At 34.6% G+C, this 18,830-nt stretch overlaps 1 protein-coding gene across 1 annotated transcript in view; it reads right to left on the reverse strand.

Annotated features, from left to right (window-relative positions):
• ADAMTS20 (ADAM metallopeptidase with thrombospondin type 1 motif 20) overlaps nt 1–18,830 on the reverse strand; it is an 85,551-nt gene that overhangs the window by 22,548 nt on the left and 44,173 nt on the right. Inside the window, 13 exon segments of the mRNA XM_036401473.1 lie at nt 5,781–5,957; nt 7,402–7,563; nt 7,892–8,182; nt 8,410–8,574; nt 9,614–9,721; nt 10,576–10,698; nt 12,407–12,571; nt 13,251–13,415; nt 13,904–14,114; nt 14,804–14,930; nt 16,016–16,145; nt 16,255–16,421; nt 17,646–17,741. Of these exon segments, the coding sequence (XP_036257366.1) occupies nt 5,781–5,957; nt 7,402–7,563; nt 7,892–8,182; nt 8,410–8,574; nt 9,614–9,721; nt 10,576–10,698; nt 12,407–12,571; nt 13,251–13,415; nt 13,904–14,114; nt 14,804–14,930; nt 16,016–16,145; nt 16,255–16,421; nt 17,646–17,741 (2,087 nt within the window).

Genomic DNA, 18,830 nt, shown 5'->3' on the forward strand with positions numbered 1-18,830 from the left:
ATAGGGCCTTTTCAATCAACCAGTTAAAAAAGTAAGTAGACATAAGACAGTTTTACCACAGTAGGTGAATTAGTTTCAGCTGAGTTTGCAAAAATTTAAAAATGAGCAAAATAAATGCTGGTTCCCAGCAAGTGCAAGCTCTGATTTATCATTTTTCATCATGTTAGCAACAGCAAAAGAGTAGCTCAGAAATTAAAGGAATGGCAAATACATAAGCTCTATGTGCCTTTCTGTTCTATAAAAAACATCATATCATATAATTTTTTTCATTTGATTAAAATCTAAGATTTTGTATTTAAACTTTAAAAAACTTGAAATAAAAAGCAATATGTGCTGGCACAATATAGTATTGTCAGAAACTTTTAAAACTTTTCAAAAGCATAGAAAATACAACTTTTTCTATGGCACTTAACTAAATATAACTGAATGAATTAACACTCCCCCCCCCAATTTATATTAAATATTATTTTAGCATGAAAATATGAGTCTAATTTGGATGAGAAATGCAACATTTTACCTACCTTCACATGTTGAAATCCAGTTTCCTTTCAACCTAAACCACTTTTCTGTATATTTTCAATTTACTAACAATATTTCCAACATTACATTTCCTGTACATAAATATGAGCAGACATGGAAGCTTCTGAAGGACTGATTCAGCAGGAAATCTAAGTGTTTAATTCTGCTGTCACTGAAGGTAAAGGGCCACAAGTGCTAGAACATACACTGATCAACAGAGCAGCCTGTCATAGGGGAGTCACCAGTCTGCCACAATTACTGGTTTTCAAAGAAAGGACTAGGAACTCATGCAGTACAGAACATATTGTTCATTTCCTAACCCATTCCACCTAATAAAAATATTTATGTATAGACCCTCACAAATATTTGAAAATGCTAATACTTTAATATATATTTAATAACTTTTTAATCTGAGTTCCAAAACCACTTTGAACCAACTTTATGAGCTCTGGCTGGGGTTTTTGAAGCTGCCACACACATAGGCAGCTCAGAATGATTTTCACAAGGATTTGACCAACTAGAACCCTTCAGCTTTTCTGAAAGTTCTAATCAATACACCAGTAGCTTCACATTCCTTTCATTCTCATTAAATGGCTTATGTATTTAGGCATGGTATTATGCATTACCTGCTTCTTTTCCCCTTTCATTATATTCTGGTTTTTGGGGTTTTGTGTGGGTTTTTGGTTGTTTTTTTTTTTTTTTTTGGTGTGTGTGTGATTTCATTATTATTATTATTTACTGTTTTTATTTTGACTATGTCCCACTCTTACTTGTCCTCTTTCTAAGTGGAAGGTCTGAAAGTTCTGCAAACCTCTTCCTGATAAAAGTATTTTAGGAATGTAAAAACCATGTTATGTCTTTGATATTAAGAGTTGAGCATTATATTGTGATCCTCATTCTTCTCTGTGTTTTGTCACTCACTAAGTGGGAGAGGACTGGGCCACAAAATTACAGCTCCAGCAAAAGATTGAGGAGCTAGGATCTTTCAGCTTTACCATCAAAGACTATCTATCTATTTCAGTCCAGTTGGTAAATGGCTTATCAACACTGCTTGTATCAGTAACAATTTTTTTTGTGTTCAAATATAAGAGCTTTTCCCATGAAAACATCACTGAAGTATAGTATGAAGTTAATATCAATACACAGGTTAAAGAAAACCCTCACTTTCAGCAAAAGTGGTTAGTATCTGTCCCACCCTTTATTTTTTTAAGGGTTTTAAACATTAACATTCCTTAATAAAGAGCACAATAAATATAAACACAAAGCCACACAACATGCATGAAAAAGAAGGGTTAAAATGCAACTGTATTTCACAGACACAAGTCACAGTCATTAAATTAAATTATTACACATACATTATAACTTATTTATTATTTCAAGCTATACAGGCAACATAGCACCAAACTTGAGATTTTTCTCTTGATGAACATTACACAAATATTTTGTTTTTGAATGTTGAAAACAAGTTTTGAAAACATTTTTATCAGAATGACCTGAAATAAAATTCACTACCCCAAGACTGTTTTATGACATTATTTGGGCAGTGACATCTGCTATCAGTTATCTCTGATAAGACCCCCCTCCCACTTCCAAAGTTTTAAAAAATGAATAGCAGATGCTAACATCAAGATTTCAGGCAGTGGGATATTAATTTAATGTACTGTATTGGCAATGAGGTATTTTAAAGTTCAACATTAGGCAGCAGCAGAAGTAGAGGTAAAACCTGAAGGTGGTTTTGAAAACCAAGTTCACTGATTCTGAATTCCCTTTTAATATAAAAGATTATTTTTAAAGATATAAATACTTTTTACACATTAGAAAAGGTGAATGAAGGCACTTATCATACATAGCAAGAATTTTTGCATTAAAATGAAAACAAATAAATATTTTACGTATGAAAGTTTGGCCTGCTTCTGCTCCTGGAGAAGTCAATGGGATGCCTGCCAGTAACAACACTGGAAGGGAACTGGGACTATTTCTAAAAAATAGATTCATATACTTAAAAATTAATAGTAGATTTCTTCCACCTACTGCAAAGACAGAATTACATCTAAATTATTCTGGAGCAAGTAAGTAGAAAACTGAAGCACTAGAAAGACAGCCACTTTAAAGAATATTACATCATATGTCTGAAGGGGAGTAAGAAATGGCAGTAACACCTTTCTGAGATTTCAGGGTAACTTTGAAAATAATCCATTACTTTCATGCCTATTTTCTCTGAAATCACAAGTAATACTTATGAATTACATACAAATCCTAAGAGTGAAGAAAAGAAAAGAATGAAAGCCGTTATTTTATAAACATTTCAGACAAATAAAATATAATTATCTTTTTTAAGGAGCTATCTATTCTTTCTAAAAAAAAAAGAAAGGATGAGAACCAAACATATTTCAAGTTGAGACATATCTGGTTAAAATTTTCATTATAAAATTAGGTAACTACCAACACTCATACAAGAGCTGATTGTCCAAATGAAATACAAAGCTTCCAAAGTAACATCAACTGACAGCACCAACTGCCTAAGTAGAAACCTTTGCTGTTTGGTACCTGGATCTTCTGAGTTTTTGCAGGCACTGAAAAAGTAAACAGGGCCAAAAATAAGATCAAAATCTAATCAGAATTCTTGTTGTCTAAAAATGTGAGAAAACTTTCCTCACTATGCAAAGCCTGAAGGTATTGTCTTCCTATATGTGAACAGCTTTTTTTATTCCTCAAGTGTAATTTTGGGCCAAGCTTCCTAAAATCTTTAGAAAATGTATAAAAATTAAAGGAATAAACCTTTAGAATTTGAGATTTCCTTTCCTCACACCCGTTTGGACAACTGCAGCAACCAGGAACAGAGGAGCACACAGCCTTCAAGCTTTGTGAGGGTCAGCTCCAGTAGCCACTGACAGACACTATAAAGTGTAACAGCCAACAGCTGCTAAACTGCAGAAAGCATCAACCAAAATTCTGGCTTCCAATCATAAACTGAACCTTCCTTGCAAGGGCCCTTTTGTGCATTTAAAAGATGTGTTTTCATGTTAATTATGTTATGTAAAATTAATCAATAACTATAATAATAAAACAAACTTACTTAGAAAGGATACTGCTAAAAGTCCTCTGTTCTTAAATATATAGCGATAGCTAGTGGACAAGTTAGAATCACAGAATTATAGAGGTCGGAAAAGACTTCCAAGATCATCTAGTCTTGCATGACAGCTTCTGCTTAGGTTTTAACACTGGAATCCCACTTGTAGACACAAAAGCTTGATGCATTGCTCGCCTGGCACAGAAATATTACTCAATACTTCTGTGAAAAATATAAATAGTTATTTGTCAGGTTCCTGCAATCTTACAGAGACGGGGGAAGTGCAGATGTGACAGGTTTGAGGACTTCAGCAGCCAGAGAGCATGTAGTCATTAACAGTTCCCTATATTAGGGCATATTTTATGCCAGAAATGTGTAAGATAAGCAGGGCCATGATCTATTGCCAAACTAAAAAATCACTAGTCAACCATGGCTAAAAAAAGCTGTTTGTAGTAGGCTGCAACAGGGTTCCTGTGACTAAAGTTTTCCTGCTCCTTCCTAATAGTCATCCTTAATGAATAAATTCTGCTCTGCTTAAAAAGCAACAAAAACCAACCAAATCTCTGTATTGGCAGCATTCAAACTAGCTAAATTATTTAAATGACAGCATATTTAATATGTGAGCCTGCTTTTATTTCCTGAATCTGCTATGTTTGTTTCTGCGGCATGAGATGAAATTAAATCTTTTATGGCTTAACCATAGAGCTTGCAATTATATATAAAAGAGGCCTCTCTGTCTCATAAATAGAATCCATTCTAAACTTTTGAAGTTTTTGAAGGATTAAAATGGCTTTTTATGTCACTTGAGAAATAAACCAACATGAAAATCTTTATAAAACTAAACCATACACAACATTTAGAATTCAAGATCTTACAGGTAATCTATTAATGTAGGGCAAACTGAATTACTCAGGGAACAAACAGGTTGTGAATAATTCTTGATCTAAAAGGAAAACAAACATTGAGTTCAAAAGCAATTGTATGCTGAACTCTGCTTGTTCTGTCAGCACCTGATGAATATTAATTAGCAAGTCACCGCTAATTATTTGGAAAATGGCTAAAAAGGATACTCTGGTGTTTGCTAAACACAAACCCTAAACTCTGCTTTGTGTAGTGGAAGAAAGAGATAACTGTGGTAAACCATTAAATCAAACTTACATTTTACAGTCTCTTTGCAATAAATTAGAATAGCTTATATAAATATTAGCAATTATTATAGTTGAAATCGGACATTTTTTTAAAATGCTGCCATATTAATTCAAAGAGACAAATTACATAATTTTATTAATAAAAAAACCCAAGTAAGTGCTGTCCCAGACCATCTCTCAGGGATGTCAATGACAGGTTTTTTGCTAATTTTGATAGAACCAGAACTGGATCCAACCTCCATTGATTGCCTTTATTCCCCTTAGAACTTAGCACAATAATCAATATTGTTATCAAATTCACAGCTTGGGAATTATAATGTGGTCTATACTGCAGAGCTTGCTATGATTACTTCAGTATGTTAATAATCTGCTAGTGGCAATTTTAAAGATTAATGGTGATTACAGTAGGCATTTTTACACATTAATAGACAGTGACATGTAGACAATAACATATTATAGTTACAAACATAATTATACATAGATAACTTCAATTAGTCCCTGTTTTAAAACCACTAATATAAACTTTTATACACAAATGTACAAGTATTATGGAGCAAAATGTTTGATGACAGAGTATAACATACATGGATGTGAGTTATTTTATACTTAAATATACTATAAGAAAAAAGTTGTGCACTAAAAAGTTTAGGGTGTTTTTGCAAATATAAATACATAAATAATACTACAGCACAATTTACAGCATAAACTTGTAAATTTAAACACATATCAAACTGTAACCCTTCCAAATGGAGCAACATTAGGTACCTGTTATCAGTTATGATGATTTCTGGTAATTTTCAAAATACTCCCTATGATGTTTTACAGACCATGATATTGTTCCTGCTGAAGGAAATGGCTGCTTCTCATTTAATTCTGTGGCTGCAGGAACAATTTCTTTATAAAACTACATTGACTATATTCCACATGCATTGTTATTTCACTGTTATCAAATTAAAAAAATTACATAAAATCTTCGAAAAGACATGGTGAAATAGAGACAGAAAGAACAAGAAAGCAAAAAATATTATTGAATGCTATCGTACCGATTTCCACGGTCCCCGATGCCAAGAAACATCACCAGGACAAGAATGCACATTACACTGCGCCATGTTAGGTGGCTTGTCTAGAATTTCACAGCTTTGATCACCTAACATTTGGCCAGTGGGAAGCTGACAAATCACCAGTCTTGTCTTTATTCCATCTCCACAAGTCTGAGTACACTGAAACACAGAATTTTATACGCAATAATTTTATTAACAGAGTCATCACATACCATCAAACCAAAATATATAGCAATCATCAGTACATCATATTATTTACTATGTCTATTTTGATATTCCCTGAACACTCTATTCAAGAATAAGGACTTAAAGTCTAATCTCATGTAATTTCCTCACCAAAACCTTTACCAAATGACACTTTTATGGTTTATCAAGTGATTTTCTGCAGAAAGTCTCAGTAACAGATACTCCATTAAAGAGAAGTAATTGTGAGAATAGATGTGCATGTATCTCTTTCTTTAATACAAGGAAAATATGGAAATCTTTCTTAAAAGTAGTTTTCCCTGCCAAACAGTGCCAGAAAAGTCAGATACTGGGCACACTTTTACATAGTCCAGTTTATACAGACTAAGTGTAAAATACTTATAGGATGTGTTTTCTGGGTTTCAGTTAGCCTGCAATTCTTCAATACCAGTTCTCATTCCTAATGAACTCTGAAAGTCAATCTATAATAGTTCAAACCTTTTTATGGTATTCTCAATGATTCAATATTAGGAAAAGAACTGTATAATCTGCATGAACTGTATCCCAAGCCTATGGCTGTGGACAGAAAAAATATGACATTTAGACTGACCCTGAGAACTGAATGGCTAAATCTGGCTAAAACAAGGAGAAAAAAAGTAAAACAAAAAAGTCACTCAACCAATTTTAATTCTTTTTTCTATTCCAGTAACTGATTTGCAAAAGTAAGAAAAGTGGGCAAGAATCACAATAGATTAGATTAGAATAAATGAAAAACTAATCAGCTTTAACTCTTTCTGCAGCATTTGAGCAGGAGTGTGTGGTCAAGATATGACATCACACAGCATGGAGATCAACATGTCCAATAACATCAAATGTGTCATCAAAATGTTCTAACCCAGGCACAACTTTTAGATGCATGATCCTATCTCCATATTTCTAATTTCTAACTACAATCCAGTAACCACTACTACTTGCAGTTACTATTGTTAGTACCTATGAAACTACATGGAATAAAGTTTCTCTACAGCTTCTTATGATCTTTTTTTTTTCTTAGACTAGCTATTGCACTGTGGTTTTTCTGCATACAATCCAGCTTTTTGTAACAGAACATAATTTTCTGCATCTCAAGATACATGTCATACAACTATATGATTTGTCAATGTTGTATATCCTTAGCCTCACACAATACTTACTTCTTCTGGATGTATATTTACGTAACTCATATTTCCACTACAGTTCTGGATTTGATCAAAGAATAAAGCTTAGATAAACAGGTTGAAACTCATTCTTTTTAAATTTTAAACTCTATTAAATAAGTAAAAACAAGGTGTTCAGTTCCACTCACAATCACATAATTATGTTTCTACTTCTAAGCTTATGTAGTAAACAACGTTCCCCTTTGTAAGTGAAATGCTCTTACTTCTCCCCAGTTCCCAAAGTTCCACTGTGGGCAGGGTCCAGAATCACAGTGTCTTGACTCTGAAGGTTTTGTTGCCTCATCACAGTTAGTGGCACTTCTTCCTTCCTCATCTTGACATACTACAACTCGGCGGTGAAATCCACCTGCACAAGTACTAGAGCACTACCAAAACAGGTAAAAATACATTTTGCCATTGCATGATCAAAGAAGGGTAAAATATGTTGGTTAAAACAGCAGCTTAGTTTTAAACCTTAACTCTCAAAACTGAACTTTTCAAATAAAAATGACAACTATGTAGAAGTATTTTAAATTTGAAATCACAGAAAAATTACACTTAGAATTTAATATATTCTGAATAATAATAAGAACAACAATACTTTTTAAAATGAATGTGCTTTTGTTTTGACCAGATCTGTACTGCAATAACATTTCTAGAAATGTTAACACACATGTGACAGAACAAATTAATATATTTAAAAAAAATTCTTACTGCTCCCCAGGGTCCAGTTCTCCATTGATATCCTCCCACGGAAGGATGGTTCCACTGGTTTAAATTGTCTTGTGGAGGGTGTATTGGGAGGTAACCTGTTTCTGGAAAATGGCTTGGATGGTCATGTAGTTTTGGAACATGATGATAAACTGGTGGGCATGGTGGCATGTTACATTCTTGTTCCTTAGGAGGTCGGCCTTCAGGATCACAGTAATTCTCACTGATTTGCTGATGATAATTGACACAGATGACTTGTCTTGTTACTATTCCACTGTCACACGTAACCGTGCACTGACCAAAAGATTAACACAGTGTTTGTCACACAACATTGATGATTAATAAATATAAATACATTTATATTTACTTTTGACAAGAACAAACATATACTTTGTTTTTTCAAGGGATGCAATTTCAATCATGCTTGCAAAAAAAGGAAAAATGAACTCTCAATTTCTAAACAGAGACTTGGCCAATAATCTAAATACACACATTAAAAAATTGTTACAATTAATACTTACAGGGGACCAATTTCCAACTTTCCACTCTCCGCATGGGCTAAAGCAGCTTGAAATTTCAGCTGGTCGTGGCAAATGAGCACACAAAGACTCATCTGCTATCTCCCCATGAGCGTCTCTGCAACTCACATAGCGAGCACGATCGCCCTTCCCACAGGATGCAGAGCACTGTCAGTGAACAATTCAAGCTCATCACATTTTAGGAGACTAAAACAAGATCATGCAAGCATCTAAAATATTAATATAGTTTCTGTAGGCCTGGAACTGAATTGCGTAGCCTTAATTCTCATGAAGCATTTCAGTGCATATAAACTGACAGCATTTAAACTGTAACATAGAATAATTATGCAGTTGCAAGAAGCAACAGAAACATCAGTAACTTTCAGAACACTTTAGTTGTTACACAGGGATGCAATATTTTCAGGAAGTGTTAAAATAAAAACAGATATTAACAATCCATTTGCCATTATGGTTTGTATTAGCAGATTCCATTGATCCCCTTCTGATGCCTTTATAGCTGAGAAGTTCAAGGTGGACTTAATGAAGAACTGCTGAGTAGCCTCAGTTTATGCACCCTATACTGCTATTTAGTTAAAATAGCTGAGCAAAAATATAACTGCATTATATGCTTTGTTAAATATCTCAAGGGATTAACAGACACATCCACACTTCATAGAAAATTTTAAATTTTCTCATCGTTATCAAGTAAAACTAATTTTCAACATTATCAAAATAAAAACCTCGCATTGAAGAAAGTTTATGTAGGAACTGTTTTACTAACGCTTATTTTACAAAAAAACTCATATTAGATCTTTAAAGACTCCAGCTGTTTAGTACTACTATCACATAAAAGATTTAAATAATATTTTAACATCAAAGATGCTCCAAATACTTAGAAATGGATCAATTACATTTAAAAAAACCACTTCCTTGTGCACTGTCAATGATACAAAAACTATTTCACTCAGAACCCCAGCTCCTAGAATTCTGCTTTTTTTCCTATTATTTTTCCTGGTGGAATTTGAAGCACACAGTTTGCTGGAAGTGTCTATCTGCTCCTTAAGAAACAGCTTATTTTCTTAAGAACTCCTTTTTAATCTATCCCAAGCAGATTTCAGTCTGAAAAATATCTTAATGAAAGCTCCATGGAAAAATGGGTGAATGAGTGGAGGGCTGCCCTGCAAGGTGTGACTGCTATATTACATACTGGGGTCCATGATCCATATCTCCATTGGGTCATCTTCCCCACATGAACTAGAGGAAGTGAAGTAGTCCATAATTTTGTATTTTCTGGACAAGAGGGCAATTCACATTCCTGTGGGGGTGAGGAAAAAAAACACTTTTGAAATATACACTTTGGAAGAGCCAAATGTAAAGTAAATGGTTAGCTTTTAATTAACATGTAAATACCATCTTTTACATTTTCCCTGGAATTATTCAAAGACCTTTCATTGAATTGCTTTGTTTCATTTTAAATGGAGTGTCAAAGAAAATTTATTTGCTCTTAAAACTGCATTGGCAATAACTAATAATATTGGCATTTTGAGAAAGAACAGTTTTGGCAAACTTGTTGGAGAGAAGGAGCATAGACATTACAGTTTCCTGCTTCAGAGCCACAGGCAGCACAGAAGGACCAAGCAAAGACAGTGGCTGTGCTATCCTGTCCTTTATACCTTCAGCTACTGAGAATATAAATTTGCCCAGTTTCAGTCAGTAGCTAACAGGTACCACAATTAAAAATGCCAAGGATAATCAAATCCAGTGTTTGCACATCTAAGCAGAAATAAACTACACCAATTAAGTGGCTTTTATGTTTAGAAGCTTATTAAAGAAGCCAGTTGGGTACTATTGATTAAGCAGGATGGCAAGCAGTGTCCTTACAATATTCTACACATTGGAGCTACTGCCAAATAATCACAGGCCTTTGGAGTCCTTGAAGCCATATACTCTATCAACATCACATACCAACTTTCAAACATCTCTCAAAATTACTCTTCTTTTACTTAATTCCCTAGGCAAAATTCGACTTTTGTGAAGAAAAGCATAGAGTTTCAGTATTTTGTTCTCATTTTAGAAGTGATGCCCTCCAAGTTCCCACACAGAGTCAGTAGAAAAGAATTGTATTCAGACACTTTTGACAGAGAAGTAGAGAGGTGTTTCTTAACTTACTTGGCTGTCCCTAGGACGAGTGGCAGCATTGCACTCCCTGTCGTCGCTCAGGATGATGCGGTACGTCCCAGTAACACATTTGACTGCGCGCACCTGGTATCCGCGTCCGCATGTTACAGCACACTGTTGAAGGCAGCAGTTTCATACACTTGAAATAGAACTAGTTATAACCAAATTTCATTTTTAATTACATTTTCTGCTTTGGAACTCTTTCTAGAATGAATAGAAAGGACCATTGAGATGGTGTTAACTTCCTTTGTGGCAAACCATCAGATACTTAACCGGTGTTCATAGCACACCAATGAACAGTGCTTGTGCAGGACAAAGGCTTTCTCTCTTTCCCCTTTTCTAGCCCCTGCAGTGAGTAGGCTGGAGGTTGGGCAGGAGGCTGGGAAGCAACACTGCCAGAACAGCTGACCTGACCTGATCAAAGGGACAATCCATGCTCCATTATGTCATGCTCAGCAATAAAAACTGGTGAAGAGAAAGTGGAGGAGGGGAAAGAGAGGAATAAGGAGTAGCTTCAAATGAATCACTAACTGCAGCTGTTAAATGTTTTTCCCTTCACTACAGAGTTTGACCAGAGTACACTCAAAGCTGCCACCTAAAACATTAGATGGCTGAAAATATTATGACACAAATCCTATCCCTATAAATGTTGTGGTTCAAGCCCAAGCACTTGTTGTGAAGGGCTATTACCAGGTGGTACAGTGGAAAAACTGCAATGAAAAGTTCTACTCCGGTGACATAGATTGGTAAATTACTTATACAAGCTATTTCAGAAAACTATTTTTACTCATAAGGATTCTATCATGGGACTGAATTAATCTTTTATTTAACTTTTGCATTTAGCTTGTAGGAATGGAAATTCATGGTCCAGTGATCACAAGATTACATTATGTTAGATAACAGTATGCTTATCTCTAAGGTAAAAAAGTAAAAGAAATGTCTAAATTAAAAAAATACTTAATTTCCAAAGGTATATTTATTCTGTATTTTAATAACAGGTTGTATATAATAAGATAAAGATCAGCTGCTATTTGGTTATGATTTCCCACTAATATCCAAGAAACACTGTTTCTTGGATAAGTATTCTTCTGTTTGTTTGAGTAACCTGATCTTATAAATGCCACATGAAGTTGAGTACCTCATATTTTTAATTAATTCTCATCTATTTACTGACAAAAGTTTTCTTCACAAATCAATTCACTTTTTCCTAGTGTTTTAAATCCACTTTGGTTTACATGCGATTAGTGTCACACAGGAATATATTTTTCAACAGCGCTTTCATATAAAGAGATAGCAGATCTTATATCACTGAAGATAAAAACAAAATGTAACAATAAAATACTAAGTCCTTTTCCCTGCTATTATTAGCATATACATTTCTATGATTGATTGAAGTATATTGTAGATTGAAGATTGATCTGTACCAATTGAAGTATATTGTAGATCGAAGACTGATCTATATTAATTAAAGCTACCGTTTGAATATGCCCACTTACCTATAAATACTTGGTCTTTTACCTGTCTCGTTCATCTGACAGTTTGCTACCCTCATTTTTGTTATTCTGGTGATGTAATACACTGATGTGTAAAACATCTTTGATATTAAGGTTCAGGACCAATTACTATTTTAGGCATTTAACTTCTTTATGGGTGTTCCTAAATTACAAGTTAGATAGCCAATAGGACCCTGCAAACAAATATGTGAATCAATTCAACTAAAACAAATGTGTAAGATTCAAGTAAAATTTTTAAAAGGTATTGTTTCGTGATTGCTCATGGCCTGAGCTATAAAACAAGAAGCCAGAAATCCTTATGTACTCACTGATCCCCAAGGCCCTACTTGCCAAGATGCACATTGATGAAGTTCACATGGTGTTATTGACTCTGGTCTGTCATTTGGGTTACAGAAATCATCTCTCAGTTGTTCGTCATTAAGTTGGCACCAGACTTGACGATGCTTCATTCCTTTGCCACATGTCACAGGGCACTGTAAAATTATTATAAACACCAGTTTGCAGAGATATGAATCTGCATTAGGGCTTCAATTTCTTTTAGCAACTTGTTCATAAATAAATCACATAAATAACAAAAATATTCCATGAATGTAAGTAGTCCAAAAAACCCTACTTTTTAATGAACTTTTCATTTCCTGTTCAATTCAAAAGCTAATACAAAGAAATTACTATTAAGATTCTAAAGCTGCAAATTATGAAAACTATGTGCAGATCATTTATTTCCAATACAATAATAGTGCATATATCACAGCTTTCACTGGAAAAATGTTTAAACTGTCCACAATTCTTTTATATCCATCTAACCTATAATAAAATTATTACAATTCTATTAAACAGTTGGCTGTATAGTTGTCATTGCTTCATAAAAAAGGAAGGTATGCAAATTACTGCAAATACATTTACTTTACATATCTTCACAACCTCATTTAAATGTAACAAAATTAAGGAGAAAATAAATTCTAGGAGTGTTTTACAGAAGTTCTCATGCCAGTCATAGATGTGTGATGTATATCAGACAAATCATAGGACTTAAGAACTTTCATAACCATGTGGCCCAAAATATAGAACAAAACCCCTAAGCACTTAATGCAGCTTATTTTAATACTGATGACCAGGACCAAATGTACTTTAAGTTTTACAAAGTTTCATTACCTCACTCCAGTCAGTAACAGACCAGCTTGGACATAAGAATTCATTGCAGCTCTGTGTTACAACTCTTGGAAGTTCCTGGCATTCTCTGTCAGGAAGATGACGTCCCAAGTTGTTCATACAAAAAGCTTCTCTGGTTCTGACACCTCTTGCACAGCTCCTGGAACACTGCATAGTTATGAAACAGGAAACAAGACAATAAAACCAGGCCAAAATACATTATCAGTCTTAAAGGTAAAAAGACGTTAAGGATTGCACCAGACAAAAGCGTCCTGCATTTAATCCACAGAATGCTAATATGTTCATTTGAGATAAATTCAGCACTTTATATAATAGTTCCAAGATAAAGCTCTAAGGAAGAATAAAACCAAAATAGTACAGAATTAAATTATTAAGTAAATAAAATATACACCTTCAATTACCAGATCTTCACTGCTGACATCCAAAACCAAACTGCAGACAAGCTGCCCACTCTTATAAAAATACAAGGAAGTTGCTGAAATATAAAGGGTGGTATCAGATGATTCTACATATCTGTACTTATCAAACATTGTTTCCTCTTAGTTATCAAAGTAAAAAAATCTAGAGGATTAAAAATTTTGTATGAATGCTAACCAGAACTGTAATGGTACAATTATAAAGTTTTAAATCTGTACCTCTGACCATTCTGTGTAGTGCCAACTTCTTAATGTACAGTCACCATGGCAAGGCTCTCTGGCTGGTGGTTTCTGCTGATCAGCACAGTACTTATCCTCCACTGGAGCACTGAGTCCTCTTGCAATTGAGTATTTCATGCAGTGGATCTCAACAGACCGATGACCTGGGCCACACTTTGATGTACAGTCACTTTTGCCAACACTGTGCCACCTAAAATGACAAACTGTTACAGAAAGCTAGCTGTGTTTTAAAAAACACGACCATGGCAATTACAGCACTCAAAGAATGTACCAAGAATCATAATGTAAATATAGATACGCATTTTAGGGAACAAATAAAACTGTAAACTCTATCTCATGACTGAATTTTGAAAGCAATATAAAAGAATTTGACTTATAGGCTTAAAATAACTTCTTTATATTTAAAGGATCTCTTATCCTAATCTCCTAGGTGACTTTGAAAAATGTAAGCTATAATTCTAACTCTTCATCCTCTGAATATTTCAGTGTGGGCTATCTTGGAATGCAAAAACACCAGTCTGTTTCAAATTATTTCCAGTTGTGGATACAATTCTGGTGGAAAATGTATTTCATGCAGCAGTACAAGTTTTTGTGCCAGAATATATAGAACAGATACACAATTCTAACAAGAGACCTTGTACTTTACCAATAAAAATTAGAAAACTACCCTACTTCTATATGGAGTTGAAGGTGTAAATGTCATGTATAAAGCCACTACACCAACAGATTTAAGGAAAACAAGGAGAGATGGGAAGGATGAGGAAGGTAAAGAGGGATGAAGGGACAGAGGATAAAGCAATCTGAATTACGTTGCTTCAATGTCAATCAATAAAACCATTTAAGACCACAATAACTCCATCAGTTAGGAACCTTTTTTACCTTAATTCACACTCTGTATTACACTCCTCAAAGACACTTGGTACAGTGGGTATAAGTTCACATCTTTGATCAGACACTACCACACGATCACTTTTACGTATACATGTCATTCTTCTTCTTCGAATACCTTCAAAAAGCATCAGAAGAAGTAAATAAAGGGCTAAACTTAGAAAGACTGCCTTATGGGTTCCATTCATCAGCTAGGAACTGAGATGCCCCATTAACACAAATTGCTGTACACAGCAGATTCTGCACAAACACGCTCCTTTGTGCAGCTCACTATATTCCAGGTGGAGAATAACCTTTTCCAGTCATCTTCTCCACCTTCCAGCTGTCCTAGAGTGGTCTCACAGGATATCAACTTCCAGAGAACTACAAAAGTGCAACAGTCCATTTACTCATCAGGCTAAGTATTCCAAGCGCATCATGTATGTCCTGCTAATTAACATATTTCCTAAACCAACATGTTAACTTAGACATTGTGATCCTTTCCCTTAAAGAAGCAGAAAAATTGATCACCTAAAAGATCTGGAGTTCTGGGAGAAATACCTCAGTTGACTGCTGTTCTGCTTCTCTAGGACATGAGCATGTATACAATCAGAAGAATCTCATCATTACATATTTTCAGGCTTTTTTAGCACCCACTAAGAAGAGTATTTGTCAAAAATCTGTGTACATACACTTTTATATATAGCATTTCATAAATGCTGTGGCTTTATTTTTATACTGGAATGGCCTAGAGCATAACAGCTTAAAATAGTCAAATATATCTTTAAACAGCATTGTCCCATTTAGATGGGATAATGATAATCAAAAAAAGATAAATAAATGAGTATGAAAGACACCAGACAAATCAGTGATCACCTGGAAGTGGTATAATGGAAGCCTAATAATGGAAGCCTAATGAATATTAATAGACATACAATACCACTTTATAAGAACATATTCGATTTGATCCAACCGTTTTTTAATAAACTGCTCCTATGTCTCCAAATGTAGGTTTGAATATAGAATTGTACTGCATAAGTAGTAAAAATAGCCAAAAAAAATCAGAAGCTGTTCTGTCCTTAAAGGCTCTGTGAACTTGAAGGTTACTGAGGGTAACAAGTCTCTCCCTTACAAGTAATGGTGAAAAGTCAGAGAACTTAAGAAGAGTCCCTTCCTAAATCCCATCAGGTCTTTGGTTCTGGTGAAAAAAATACTTCACAGTACCTTGGCACATCCTGCTGCAATCTTGCCAGGGTCCATAAGGATCCCATGTAAACAGATCACTTCCATCTTCTATCGGGACATTGAATGAATAACGCACATCAGGGTTGTATAAATTCCCTACACACAAAACCTTGATTGAGATAAAATAATAGCTGTTTTTCAGTGAATCTGAACATAAAATTATGAACATAATGATCATGTAGGAAATTTTCAAACTTCTGAGAAAAGTAAACATGCACCTGTAAGGTTAGCTCTTCTTCAACTTTATCAGTGCTGTTAATTCGTTCTATGGTATTGTTTGAACCACTGTACTCGAAAATGGCTCCTTGTATATTGATTTCTCTTTTTGACATGCTTACAACAAAATTTCCATTCAAGATAAAATTTCCATGGGCATCTGATAAAGCTGCAAGTGAAATAAAATATTGGACATCTATTTAGTTAAAAGGTTCTATCAATAAAATCTCACCAACACGTGGCTTTATTGTAGTCAATGTAAAATGGTATCAAACAGTTCAAATTAATGAATTCAACCCTAATAATCAGTACCTTTCACCTGAGAAGTGGTCAGGGATTTTCTAAGTTATGCATTTTCTCTGCATTATAGTACTTAAATAATATTTGTTCTTCTGAATAGCTGACTGCAGCCCTAACTTTTAAATTTGCTAGGTTCTGCTACTGAAGAAGGAAAAAATAATTATTGGTATTTCTGCCCTATTCTACAGCCCAAATCCTTGTATTCGCTACAGCTGCTTCTAGAGAAGTGGGCTTTAAAAGTAAACTGGAAATAAATTATTAAGCATTTGTGATAGTAATTTAATACAATGACCCATTTGCAATAATAAAGATTAATGACAAGTTAAACATTTTTAAAATAAAGTAAAATCTGTAGTACAAGATGCTATTCAGGCACATTACTACATTTGAAATGGAAGCTAATGGCAGGGGGCAAAGGTTGCTTCTGGGCAGCAAGTGACAAGGAAAACATTTTGAGAATTCTTCAGTTTGTTGGCTAGGATGACAAAGGAAGAAGAGACAGGAAGCAAATAAGCTTCAACATTTTTTCAGGCACTTCAGATACAATGTGACTACTGTGAAATAGAACAACCAAGATCTTTGGTAGAACCTACTTATGAGTTCTTTGTTGCTTACACACACTTGCAAATCTATCAGCATGTGACAACCTTTATACTCTTTATGTCCCAGACATAATAGAAAAAGAGAAATTTGAGACAACTGGTAAGTAAGAAATATGGTACGTTTGCTGATGGTCAGACTGTTTTGTTCATAAACAAAGTAAATGTTTCCAAGATTTAAAACAACAAATACCTGCATTATTCCTGAGCTCACTTGTGGCATTTCAATTAACATTGTGGCAACAAAGTAAAGAATTGACAAAATTATGCAGAGTGCTATAATTCTTACTGTCTGATGAATGAACACACTCATCTAAGAACTAGAAACCTTAACATCTTACTGATTTCCAGACAGACCCAGGCCAATGAATATAAAAAACAATTAGGTATTTTCTCCAATGTCTTTATCAGATTTCTCATAATATACATCCAGAGCAGATCTCTGTCAAAAGCACAAAACCTATCCATCAATATTGTACACAGGAGGCTTTTACCAAGGTAGTTGTCATCCTCTGGTTTCCCTGAGTAGCTGTGCTGTCGAATATCAATGTTTGTTGCTCCTTTGGGAATATTTACTACAAAATTGTAACCTGCAAATTAATTACATACAAAAATAGCCAAGTATTAGTAAATATGAAAATACATTTTCATTCACAAAACCCTACACTGCACCAGAGACAACCAATACTGAATGCCTACACGTGTTAGGAAGTGTTAGGTTCTCTGTTCAGATATGTGAATGCAATTCTTCACCACTAACATAAGTCCAATCTACTCAGAAAAATCCCTACAGAGCAGAACAACTCTAGAAAGCAGTCATGTATATCAAGAGGGACTCAGGAAACACTGAGACTGCTTTTACAGAAATCTGTGAAAAGCAGATTAAAAATTTTACAGAAATCTGTGAAAGTCAGCTAACAGGAGATATCTCCATTCCCTCTTTACATGATTGAGATAGCTTTTCTCTCCAAGAGTATTCCACGACAGCCCACTAAAGAATGAGTATTAAATACTAAAATATTGCAGTGTTGCAGGCCATATGCATAGGCAGATACAGCTGTTAAACTAGCCATGCTTGATTCACCTTCTTCTGCCTAAAATACTGAGTGCACTCCCTTCAAAATACAAATGCTTCACAAATGAGTAACTATTTCTTGTTATCTCCAAGTAATATTATGGTAGCCTTTCCACCACGTAACAAAACAATGTTGCATCAAGATCTACTTTTAAAAAATCATGCTGCACATAAATCTAGGGTAAAAAATCCAAACATGTTTCTCAGAGATGCTAACCATGAATTCAAAATACTTATGGCTGAGAGAAACTGAGTACAGCAAACATCGGAAACAACTAACAAATACAAACATGTAATCTGAGGTATTAATAAAAATTTTGGCAATTTTTTCACTTATTTCACTGTGATTACAATATTACTGTGGCTTTAGTTGATGCACCTCTGTGGGTAAAAATTTAAATGGCAATATCCTTTTCATTTTGTACTAGGTTTGACTGCAATAGTTTTCTTCACAGTAGCTGGTAGAGGCTGTGTTTTGGATTTGTGCTGGAAAATGTTGATAATTCAGGGATGTTCTGGTTATTGCTGAGCAGAGCTTACAGAGTCAAGGCCTTTTCTGCCTCTCACCCCACTCCAACAACGAGGAGGCACAAGGAGTTGTGAG

Source organism: Molothrus ater, chromosome 5 (assembly GCF_012460135.2).
Source record: "Molothrus ater isolate BHLD 08-10-18 breed brown headed cowbird chromosome 5, BPBGC_Mater_1.1, whole genome shotgun sequence".
NCBI classification, from domain to species: domain Eukaryota; kingdom Metazoa; phylum Chordata; class Aves; order Passeriformes; family Icteridae; genus Molothrus; species Molothrus ater.